Source organism: Leptinotarsa decemlineata, unplaced genomic scaffold (assembly GCF_025532065.1).
Source record: "Leptinotarsa decemlineata unplaced genomic scaffold, Ldec_3_MD MMD2_P_RNA_scaffold_5, whole genome shotgun sequence".
Classification (NCBI taxonomy): domain Eukaryota; kingdom Metazoa; phylum Arthropoda; class Insecta; order Coleoptera; family Chrysomelidae; genus Leptinotarsa; species Leptinotarsa decemlineata.
The window spans coordinates 6,194,644-6,206,826 of NW_027412532.1; the positions used below are offsets into that span (position 1 = coordinate 6,194,644).

General features: G+C 37.3%; 2 protein-coding genes across 4 annotated transcripts in view; one reads left to right on the plus strand and one right to left on the minus strand.

The window, feature by feature from the left end:
• Positions 1 to 12,183, minus strand: part of LOC111510214 (uncharacterized) — a 35,290-nt gene that overhangs the window by 9,587 nt on the left and 13,520 nt on the right. For 2 of the 3 annotated variants that reach the window (XM_074169356.1, XM_074169357.1), the window contains exons 3-5: positions 2,177 to 2,374; positions 2,002 to 2,095; positions 6 to 188 (exon numbers count right to left, since the gene is read on the minus strand). In XM_074169356.1, the coding sequence (XP_074025457.1) occupies positions 6 to 188; positions 2,002 to 2,095; positions 2,177 to 2,374 (475 nt within the window). The remainder of the gene's footprint in view (positions 1 to 5; positions 189 to 2,001; positions 2,096 to 2,176; positions 2,375 to 12,183) is intronic. The other variant, XM_074169358.1, reaches the window with a different exon arrangement.
• LOC141479941 (uncharacterized) lies at positions 9,254 to 10,476 on the plus strand. The gene is made up of 2 exons (XM_074169360.1): positions 9,254 to 9,558; positions 9,622 to 10,476. Exons 1-2 carry the CDS (start codon positions 9,407 to 9,409, stop codon positions 10,331 to 10,333), a joined length of 864 nt encoding a protein of 287 aa, XP_074025461.1. The 5' UTR covers positions 9,254 to 9,406; the 3' UTR covers positions 10,334 to 10,476.

A 12,183-nucleotide genomic window follows, 5' to 3' on the forward strand; every position in this document is an offset into this window, starting at 1 on the left:
CTCACCTCTGGAACGGACACCGTAGTATCATTTTTCTTTTTGAATATGCTTGCAACAATACCATTTAAAGTCTTCTCAACTAGAGAAGAAAATCCCTCACTGTTGACTATCAGTGGAATGCTTTCTGAAAGTTCTTCAGAAAGTTCATTATTGTAATCTGGATCGTCTAGGAACCCCGTAATGCCCAACTGAAATCACAATTACATTTATATTTGGTGGTACATATTTTCAAAAAAAAAATCTCAGGACAAGACCAAATGGCACACATACATAAGCGAAACATTTTTGTGATTGAGTCCCTACAGTAGTGCGTTGTGTTATAACCACCCAGCTCAATTTATAATAATAATAATAATAAAAATGTTTATTCACCATATTGATCACATGTGTATAATAGAGATTCGGTAAATAAACGTAGGCATCACAGAAGCAACATTTTCGAAAAAATGTTCTTTGTGCGTGATATTGCCAAATTCTAAATTATAACTAAACTAAAAATTATGTATGTGAGAGTATTCTATATAATGAATAGCTATGAACTGTTAACTATAATGAATTGAATACAATACAATGCATAGATATAAACTGATGAAAATAAATTAGCACAATGAATTGAAAAACTAACACATAAGGACATGATGGGATTGAAATTAAGTATTTTTAATTGAGTTGATTCTACAGGAGGTTTTATTTTTTAGAAAGTATGCTGATAAATAATTTGATGAAATAGAGTTCGATTATAATTTCTGAACCATTTTTTTAGTTCTTTCTTGAATTTGTATTTATTTTGTTTATTAATGAGTTGTATTTTTTCCGGTACTATGCTCCAGATCTTTGGGCCAAGATAATTGCAGTGTCTTTGACCTACCAATTTTTGGATTCTAGGAGCTAAAAATGTATTTTCTTTTCTACGGGTATTATACATGTGTTTCACTGGTTTTATTTTTATTTTGTTTTCAACGACTTTCAGAATAATCTTTTGGCAGTATAGCTGCTGTGTATCTAGGACATTACTTTCTTCAACTTCACTGGAGAACGTTCTACCTTTACCTAACAAAATTTTTAGATTTTTTTTTGTCATATATCCAAACTTCTCAAGTGTATTTCTAATACCTCACCAACCCATAATACCATAAGAGAGTTGCGATTGAACCAAAGCATAATATAAAGTAGTCATATAGGGAATTTTGAGGCATTGTTTTAATAGTTTGAAGCGAAACAAAAATCCAAGTAATTTTTGAGTTAGATATAATACTTGTGAATCCCATTTCATGTGTCGATCGATCATTAGTCCAAAGTATTTAATAGAGGTACTTTCTGAAATCAATAAGTTTTGATTGATAATTAATGGACGGTAGTTTGTTGGCATAAGAGGTAAATGGTAAATATTTTGTTTTTTCTACGTTCAAGGTCAATTTGTTATATTGAAACCATTTTATGATGTTTTTGAAAAGCAGTTGTTCTCGGACTACTTTTTTGCCATCGCTGTCAACTATTTGTCTTCGATTATTGAGGGAGGAATAGAACAGTTCATATGCTCTGCCTCGTATGCCGATGTTTTCTAATTTTCCGAGAAGTATTTTATGGCAAACAGTGTCGAACGCTTTCGATAGGTCAACAGAGATACATAATGCAGGCAACGAATTGTAAATTTCTGATGTTAAAGAAATCAAGATGCATAAAATATCCCTAGTGTGACTTGAACACCCCCCCATGTAAAATATTTTGTCAATAACTCTCGACCCACGGCACTCTCGATAAAGAAATAATAAAAACTCTCGACGTAGTTTCAGCCTACCACTTACAGAGCTGTTGAGTGACACTGTTTTCAAAACCCCGGCATCACTAATCAATGACTACTTCTCACTCCGTGAAGTATATGATCATTGGGTTCGAAAATAATGTACTCTGAGTGGTTACATTGAGCCAAGAATGACACTAAAGATTTCTGCTGCGCAGAGTGCAAAGAACAAATTAAGTTTTTTGAGAATATACACTTACCTGCGCACCACCTAAGTTTATCTTCAGTTTGTTGAGTGGATTTTGTAGATCGATGGAAACTGAAGCGTTCATACTCAAATCAGATAAAGATAAACTGAAAAATGAAATTGATACATAAATAAAGTGGCTTACTGGCTGTTCAGTACTAAAATTTTGAACTGAAGGACACACTTACTGGAAATTTCCTAGTCCGAATAACGCCAACCATTTCATATTTAATAAGGGCATGTTCATAACATAATCAGTATCTATTTCAAAGCTTTTCAAGTAGAAATTGAGGCCGTAAGGTACTATGCCAAAAGGATAAAAATTGATTTTCAGATCAAAGGCCTTCAATCCAGTCACATTACAACTACTCAAGTTCAATACTCCGCTGAAAAAAATACAAATGAAAACCTCTGTCTTCATTGGCATCATCATAACAACACCAGGAAAAAAACAACAGTATTCTACTACTTCATCACTTTTTATACTAACAGTCCGACAGAGTTAGTTGAAATTTTGGGATCCGTGTTAGATTTTGGTGTATGTGTTGGCTTTAGATGATCAAAGCCTCATAATTCTTGTTTGAAGGTGGTTAACGATGACAATTATATTGAACAATAAATACAATGAAATTGAAATAGGCGAAAAATTAAAAATGGAACAATGAACTAAAAATCAATACGTCTGAGAATGGCAATTCGTTGTAAATTTCCTTCTCCATTGTGAAGGTGATGGAAAGTTTTACGCCGTTGATGTGAACTAGAGTGAGAAACATCTGTATACCAAAAACCCACTCACACGGGACAGTATCTGAACCAGGAATCCAACCACAATCAATCGACTAAGAGAGGAATCATTAAGACTCTAGTGGATCGTGATTACAGGCTCTGTAATACGAAGGAAGGTCTCGAGAAGGAACTAGGCATCATCAAAAACTACAACGGAATGGTTACTCCAGAGTGATGGTAGAATAGGCCTTAGCTAGAAGACAGCAAGAACTTCACAAGGAAGAGAAGCCGCCACAACCAGTATTTGTACTTCCCTACATCAGAGGATTTTTAGAAAGGATAGGAAGTATCATAACATCTGAAACAGCAAATCAGGAATAGCAGAGCATGTTTGGACTCATCAACATAACACCAAGTGGTACCATGCTGAGATGATCCACAGGGAGAAACACTGGCTAAGAAGAAAGCTCAAAGAAGTTGCATACATGTCTCCAACGACGCATTCAGCCAAAATATGGAAACCTTCAATCAAGCGGAAAAATGGCCAACTCCCACTGAACTGGTGAAACAGCGAGAGGGAAGAGGAGATAGGTGAGTAGTTGTTTACAGCTGATTCTCGGCCTCCCCCCACCACTATGACGTATTAATTGCTTTTTTTATTGGTTGTTGTTTGGTGAAGTTTTTTTGTTGTGCAGTGAAGTCAAGGCGTTGTGACCTTGAAGTGTCTGGTGCATGGATCGTTCAGATTTTTTTTTCATATGAGATTTTGTGTGTTTATGTGTGTGTGTGTGTGTAGGAGAATGCACGGTACAGGGTTTCATCATGTGCTTGTTTGTCTATGTACAAACATACGTCTGCATACTTCGAAGATCCTCCAAGTAGTAAATGCTCCATCGGTGTTAGGGCACCAAGTTAGTAGTGGAGTGACGTCACAGCAATAACCGTTCAACGGCTAGAGAGCGACATGTTCACTCCACGACGTGTGGCAGAGTAATGCGTATTCATCGGTCTGCCCTCACCTCTCCCGAAGCGATGAAGGTCGCTCTAGCCCCGCTATCGATGGTGACACAACGGCAGCCGAGGACCGTTTGCCTAGCGTCTACCCTCTCCGAGACCGCAACGACCACTGCTTGCTCGTATATCGACATCTGTTATCGCATTCAGTTGGGAGGTAATCTTGGCGCATGTAGTTGAGAAGTGGGGTTGGCTATGACGTCTTGACGGGTCCTATCAGAGTGTATTTAAGAAGCGTACGAGTGTTGGCTATGTCAGTTTACATCAAGTGAGTTAGTGAGAACTATTATATAAAATGTATTCCTGTGACTGTGGTAAATCTTTCACTCGTAGTGATAATCTTCGTCGGCATCAGCTCCAGAGTTGCCAAGGAGGGCCTGCAGTGAAACGGGTGAGAGTGGATAATGCAACACCTATGTATACGTGCAATTGTTGTAATGTGACAATTCCTATGAGCCAAGTGAATTCTCACCGAAGAACCATGAGTCATAAAAATAATGCATGTGTTCAATTGTCTGACGGTGTTCAAATTATAACGAATGCATTCAATTGCCGCATTGCTACATACAGGGTGGAGAGTTCGATTGTAACCAGTGACTACATGTCATTTTTCAATAAGATTAGGCAGAAGGTCATTGAATTACTGGAATCAGCCATCAGGATCCATAAAAGCATCAAGGTGAATATGGAAGTTTTTGGGAATTATATTCTTCAGACTGATGATTCGAGGGACACGAAGTCATTTAATTCCCAAAATAAAATAGTGGACCAATCTTCAGATTTGAATGCTGTTTTTGATGGATTCCGTGATGTAATTGTGGCTCAAACGACTGAGTTCCAGGATCGCGACTCAGGTATTTATTTTTTAAAAATTTCAATAAGATTGAATAGTAATATTTTTTTTTTTATAATTCAGGTTGGACTTGTGAAAAAATATTGTTTCTCGAGGTCAACATTAATAAATACAGTCCACTGGAAGGACGTTCATATGTGAAGCTGCCTCAATGTATTCAATGGAAGAAAGCTGTTGTGAATGTTCGTAATGAAGATCAATATTGTTTTGCTTGGGCTATAACATCAGCATTATATCCTGCAGATAGTCGAGTGTCCGAACTTACGTCATATCCACATTTTTCCACTGTTTTAGATGTCACAGGTATGGATTTTCCGGTTAAAGTTAATAATAAGAGTATCGAAATATTCGAAGATAGGAATGATATTTCAATTAATGTTTACGGTTTAGAGAGTACATTTGAGAAGGGTAAAATGAAGTATGAAGTGATTGGTCCATTGCGATACTCACAGAGAAGACTCCGGAGACATGTCAATTTGTTGTTTATAACTGATGACTCCGGTAATGGTCACTATTGTTGGATCAAAGATCTTTCAAGATTAGTTTCTAATCAACTATCAGCTCATAGACAGAAAAAATATTTTTGTGACGGATGTTTGATATATTTTTCTGATGAGAGATTGCTTTTACGTCATAATATGTATGATTGTAATCACATTAGTACCACAACACCAACTACTAATTTAAAGATCAATAAATATGGTAGAATGGTTGCGGAAAATAAACTAATGTTTGAAAACTTTGAGAGGCAAATGAGGGTGCCATTTGTAGTGTATGCTGATTTTGAATCAGTGCTTAAACCGATTCATGTGAATGAGCCAAATCCTGAAAGTTCATACACGATTAAAACATTCAAACATGCCCCATATTCATTTGCTTATTTGATAAAGTGTTCATATAATGATGATTTGTCAAAATTTGTTACATATAGGGGTGTAGATGCAGCTCAGAAATTTGTGAGTAGCATTGAAGATGATTTGAAAGAGATACATGAAAATCATCTCAGAAACCCTAAACCGATGGATACACAAACTGACGAAGAAGAAGAACAGTTTGCTGCAGCCAGAACTTGTGGTATATGTAATAAAGCATTTACTGATGGTGAAGTCAAAGTAAGAGATCATTGTCATGTCACAGGAAAGAAAAGATCACATGCCGCTCACTCGAAATGTAATTTAAATTTCAAAATACCAAACTTCATACCTATCATTTTTCATAATTTAAGTGGTTATGATTGTCATTTATTCATAAAAGAATTGTATAGGAATAAAGAGAAAGTTGATGTTATCCCGCAAACTAAAGAGAAATATATATCTTTCACGAAGCATCTCTTCACACACAGCTATACCGATAAAGATGGTGTGGTTAGGAAGAATTATCTCAAAATGAGATTTATCGATAGTTATAAATTTATGACTAATTCGTTGGAGAAGTTGGGTGCAAACTTGACCTCCGATCAATGTTTGGAGATGCACAAACATTTCCCACAAATTGAGAAATTCAATTTGATGAGACAGAAAGGTGTATTTCCATATAGTTTTGTTGATGACATTGACAAATTGAATTATCCATTACTTCCGACAAAAAATCAGTTTTATGACACACTCAATTGTGAACATATATCGGAAACTGATTATGATAGGGCTAGAAAAGTTTGGAATTTATTCGAGTGTCAGAATTTGGGGGAATACTCTGATTTGTATTTGAAGTCGGATGTATTGCTACTATGTGATATTTTTGAAAACTTCCGCACCACAAGTTTAGAGATATATAACTTAGATCCGGCACAATATTACACTGCACCTGGATTATCATGGGATGCCATGTTGAAGTTCACTAATGTTGAATTGGAATTACTAACTGACATTGATATGATTCACTTTTTTCAAAAAGGTATACGAGGTGGAATTAGTCAATGTAGCGAGAGGAAACATATAGCAAATAATAGATTTTTACCCAATTATAATCCCAACGAACCTTCCACATTCATTACATATTTAGATGCAACAAATCTATACGGTCACAGTATGTCACAACCTCTACCAACAAGTGAATTTACATGGTTGACACCAAATGAAATTCTTAATCTCGATGTGATGGATGTGAGTACTGATAGTCCGTATGGGTATGTATTTGAAGTGGACATTCATTATCCACAAGAGTTGCATGATAAACATTCTGACCTTCCATTTTTAGTCGAAAAAATAATACCACCTCGTACACAATCGAAAATTCCCAAATTAATTCCAAATTTGAATGATAAAAGAAAATATATTGTTCATTATAGGAATCTACAGCAAGCTGTCAAAAATGGATTGATTGTAATGAATACACATAGAGTATTGAAATTCAAACAATCATGCTGGATGAAACCCTATATAGATCTTAATACTGAAATGCGTAATAGGTCTAACAACAAATCTGTTAAAGATTTCTATAAACTAATGAATAATGCGGTGTATGGAAAGACAATGGAGAATGTAGATAATCGAATTGATGTTAGACTCGTTACACATTGGGAAAATATAAAGAAAAATATAGGTGCCAGCACTCTCATAGCCAAACCAAATTTCAAAAATTGTTCAATTTTCACTGATAATTTCGTTGCCATTCAATTGGGTAGAGTGAAGGTTCATTACGATAAACCATTATATTTGGGATTTTCCATATTAGAATTATCTAAAACAGTCATGTATGACTTTTTCTATGGATGCATCAAACAACACTTTGATGAAAATGTCTCTTTACTTTACACAGATACCGACTCGCTCATTCTTAAAGTAAACACAGAAAATTTTTATGAATTCATAAAAACTAACATAAGTAGATTTGATACATCCAATTACAGTATAGTTAACCAATTCAATATTCCAGTAACAAGTTCAGTCTTGGGTAACTTCAAAGATGAATTTCCAAATGATCCAATCATGAGTTTTTATGGTACAGGTGCTAAAGCATATTATGTGAAATCTGTTGATGGTGAATTTAAGAAAGCCAAAGGGGTTAAACGATCTGTAATAAAGAATGAATTGACATGCGAAGATTATCAAAAAATCGTCGAACAAGGTGGTATGATATTCAGAAAGATGAATTCATTTAGAAGCGTGTTACATGATATGTATACTGAATTAAAAAATAAAGTTGCATTATCATATCACGACGATAAACGATTTATCATTCCGAATACTACCCACACTCTTCCTTGGGGTCATAATGATATTGAATTTTATGAAAACGATCCAAATGAGAACATTCGTTGGATAAGTAATATTATTCAACAATCACAATCTCAGGAGACTCCATTGGATCAATTGATTAATTTATTATCTGCCGAGATCAATGATTGAAATATCATTCAATATCTTCAAAACCGGAAAATTCAATATTGATATTTATGTAGCCATTTATAATTAATAATATATGATAGAAGTAATGTGATATTAATGTATTATGTATGTATGTATATGTATTACTGTAATGAATATAAAATGATTAAAATTTTATTTGTATTATTTCTATTTCCCTAATCAATTACTGCAATATATAGTATAATGTAAATGACAGAAATATCAGTTTGAAGAGAATCATCGTAGAGTGCACAATGTCTAAAACAATCGATAAGTTTGGTAGAAAAAGAAAATGGGGTGGTAATGTCATTCGAGGTCCTCCTGGGAATGGTTTTAAATTAACAAAAGATGGTCATTATGACATGCAAAGGAAAATATTGAAAAATACAAGTGAACCAATTGACAAGAGTGATTGTGTAACTGTATCATATCTTGAGGGGGAAATTAATGGAGCAAAGGAAGTTATACTTCTAGCCCTACAAGCTGCAATACAATCCACAATAGGCAATATTGCTCGGGACGCCCGGCAAGCATTTAACGATAAAATTGCAGAGGCTCGGATAACTTTCACTCGTAAATTTGACAAACTTACAAGTGATGTAGACATAAAAATGTCTGACATAACAGCGTCTACAAATAAAAAATTTGATGCTATGTCAAACATAACAGGGACTACAATGAAAAAGTATGATGTACTGGAACAGAGAGTTGAAGTATTGGAGAAAAACCATAAAGAAGTTTTGGAGAGAAACTATAAAGTCAGGCCATCATCATCAGGTGGACTGGGATATCCAGGACTGAACATTAATCCAAATCATAGAATAATACAACCAAAACCAAAACCAACTGATGATGTATTAATGGAACCAACATGGTGAATGTATTCCCTCGTTAGGTTAGGTTAATAGCTACGTTAGGTTAGCTGCATACTTACGTTAGGTTAGGTGTTAGGTTAGTATTCCCTCGTTAGGTTAGGTTAATAGTTACTGTAGGTTAGGTTAGGTTAGGTTAGGTTAGGTTAGGTTAGGTTAGGTTAGGTTAGGTGTTCGGTTGCATAGCGGTAGGTTAGCGTACTAGGTTAGGTTACGTTAATACATACGATAGGTTAGGTGTTCGGTTGCATAGCGGTAGGTTAGCGTACTAGGTTAGGTTACGTTAATACGTTAATACGTTAGGTTAGGTGTTCGGTTGCATATTATGTTACGAACGCGCGCGCGAAGAGGGCGTAGATGTCTCTCCAGATGTCCCGCCTACCTGGGGCCGGAGGCCCCACCCACCTGGGCGGAGCCCAGGCAGTGGGCGGGGCCCGTTAGGGCCACGCCCCCCCCCCCCCCCCCCCCCCGTCGCCACCAACTTTTCGGATACCCCGCCCCTTTCCGAAGCCCCGCCCCCTTTCCGAAGCCCCGCCCCTCCCCTCCCCGAAGCCCCGCCCCCCGACTCCCAACATTTGCGCATGTACACCCCTACCCTCATCGCGCATGTGCGCTCCCACCATTTTCCCACCGCTCACGCATCGAAGTCGATACCCTCCGGAGAGCACTCCACAACATTCAGTTCGAGAAGTCATCTCATCGAGAGCAGTCCACTCCACAACAAGGCAGTACGTTCCAACGACCAACTTGATATTTGAGTAAGTAAATTAGGAATGTTATTTTTTATATCAACTAACTTTGTATTATTTCTTCTTTTTCAGAATGGCAACCAATACACAGGAGGTGAATAATGCTGTGGCGTCTATTCTGCCGGTGTCCGCTGACCAGGAGGAGGCAGCATCTTCGAGAGCGGTGACGGTTGACCAGCCAACCACTTCGCGTTCGCGAGTTAGGTGCAGATCTTCTAGCCCTGACTTATTCGAGGAGGAGGAGGAAGTCAGGGCTGTGAAGAAGGTTTGCCAACGACCTGCAGCAAAGGTTGGTCCTATTTCAAAGTACCGAGCTACTTGCAATAGGACTAATCCTTATGCAGGTAGTTTTTCGACCTCTCGTAAGAGGGCCTCCACACCAGCAGCAGCACCAGCAGCAGTGGAAATTCCGAGGAGTCCTTCTCCGGAGTTGGTGATATTGTCGCCGTTGGTGACGCGACTACCACCGCTGCCAGCGACACCGGCGGATCCTGAGGTGTTGGTGCCACAGCCTATCGGAGAGGTTAGTGAAAAGATGAGTGTTTTTCTGCAGAGATGCAAGAAAGCAGAACGAGCTGCCCGATCTAGCGAGGCCGAGTTGGTTACCATGAAGCGACAAATGGCTGAAATGGATAACCGACGGAGGGAACTCCAAAAGGAAATGGCCGAAATAGATCGGAATTATGCATCTCTGCAGGAAAGGTGTAAAGCAAAGACCTCTTCGATAGAGCTGTACAAAAAAGTAGTGACAGTTATGGACACTCTTTTTGTAGATGAAGTGTAAATGTAAGATTAGTTTTAGGTTAGTTAGGAGTATTTAATTATGGTAGTTTTAAGTTTATATTTGTTAAGTTTATATTGAATAAAGGAAAAGGAAGTGAAATAAAGGGTGTACACTGTTTTTTGGTTTGGTACACATTGAACAATGCGATGGTTGGAGCATTTTTCTTCACTTCCTCTTATTATCATTATTATTTTTTTATTTCAATTCCAAGTTCTTCTAGACAAATACCTCACATCAATTTTTGTGTTCTCTAATCACTTGTAAATAATTTCATGTGAAGAAAATTTAAAAAATAAAAAAATAGACATGTTTCATAGTGAAATCGACAAGTATATTTCATTTGTATTTTATCCATTCAAGTATCTCTTTCATTGAATATGTCTTATGTCACTTTGCAATTTACCCCTACTCATTGAATATGTCTTATGTCACACTACAATTTACCCCTACTCAATGTTCCACTCCTCTCCCACTCCCTCTCGAAAGTATAAAAGTAGAAATCATCTGATGAAACATTCAGTTGATCAGCTAGCATCGAGATGGAACCCGATTCAACCTCCGAACCCTATAGCTGCCCGGATCAGGGGTACAACTTCAATTACTGGGATAACAGCCAGGTACAGGTTGTCTCTTCCACCACGGAACCCCACAGTCCGCCATACGAATACCGGGATCACGACATCAGGATGCAAGTTCAGCATGTCACTGGCAGTGACGAAGGACACTTGGATGACTCGGAATATCCAGATCCTGACGGATGGTGGGACCCTGCTTATGATGACATTGTCCCAATGAGTAGCGACGACGACGATGATGACGACGACGACTCTGGTGATGATGCTGATGACGAGCTTGACGTTAGACGTCCTCCACCATCCCCTATCCTCATCGAGGATAGTCCTCCGCCATCCCCAATCCTAATCGATGATGATGTCCTCAATTCCGATGATGACATATAATCATCTACTCGTCCATCATTTCCTTTCCTTTCCTTCCACGGAGTACACACTTTTTGGTTGGTGTACACGAGGCACTGCGAGGCTGGGGCAGTGTCTTCCTCCCTTCCTCTCCCTCTTATTAGTTTTTTTTCCATAATAATCACTAGAATTTCTCCTAATAATCGCTCAGAGTTTCATTCTTGATGTTTTCGAATCTCAAACACTGTTCTACATTTCACCCCCTCCATTTCATTTCTTCCAATATAAATATAGCAACAATCCCAGTTCTATATCATTCTTCCACAATGTCGAGTACAGGACCCATCCAAGTACATGAAATAGATTCAACGTCTGATCATTTGAGTACAACCTTCGCTCAATTTCTGCAGCGAATCTATGATCTTCCTGATGATTTCGCAGAACGAGTGGAACAAGGTATTCAGGACGACATAGATGCTGTTGACGATAATAATGCGGATGATGTGATTAGTATATCATCTGATTCAGCTGATTATGACGACGACGACATCATGAGTATATCATCTGATTCAGATGACTACTATGAGGATGATATCATTAGTATATCATCTGATTCAGATGACGATACCATAATTATTGTTTCTGATGATGAGGAGCGTTAGTCCATATCATTGCATGGATTAATAAAAAAATAACAGCCCTTTTCAGGGCTACAATTAAAGACTGAAACAATAAAAAAAATAGCTCTTTTCAGAGCTACCATTATACTTTCAAACAGAAACAGATTCATACCATTGTTAACATTATGTTAACATTATAATCTCAAACGAAATATATGTATGTGAAAGTATTCATCATTATATGCATATGAATGATTGACAAATGCCAACTTCAACTTTCATTTAAAGTAGTACTCATCATATGCATAGATAT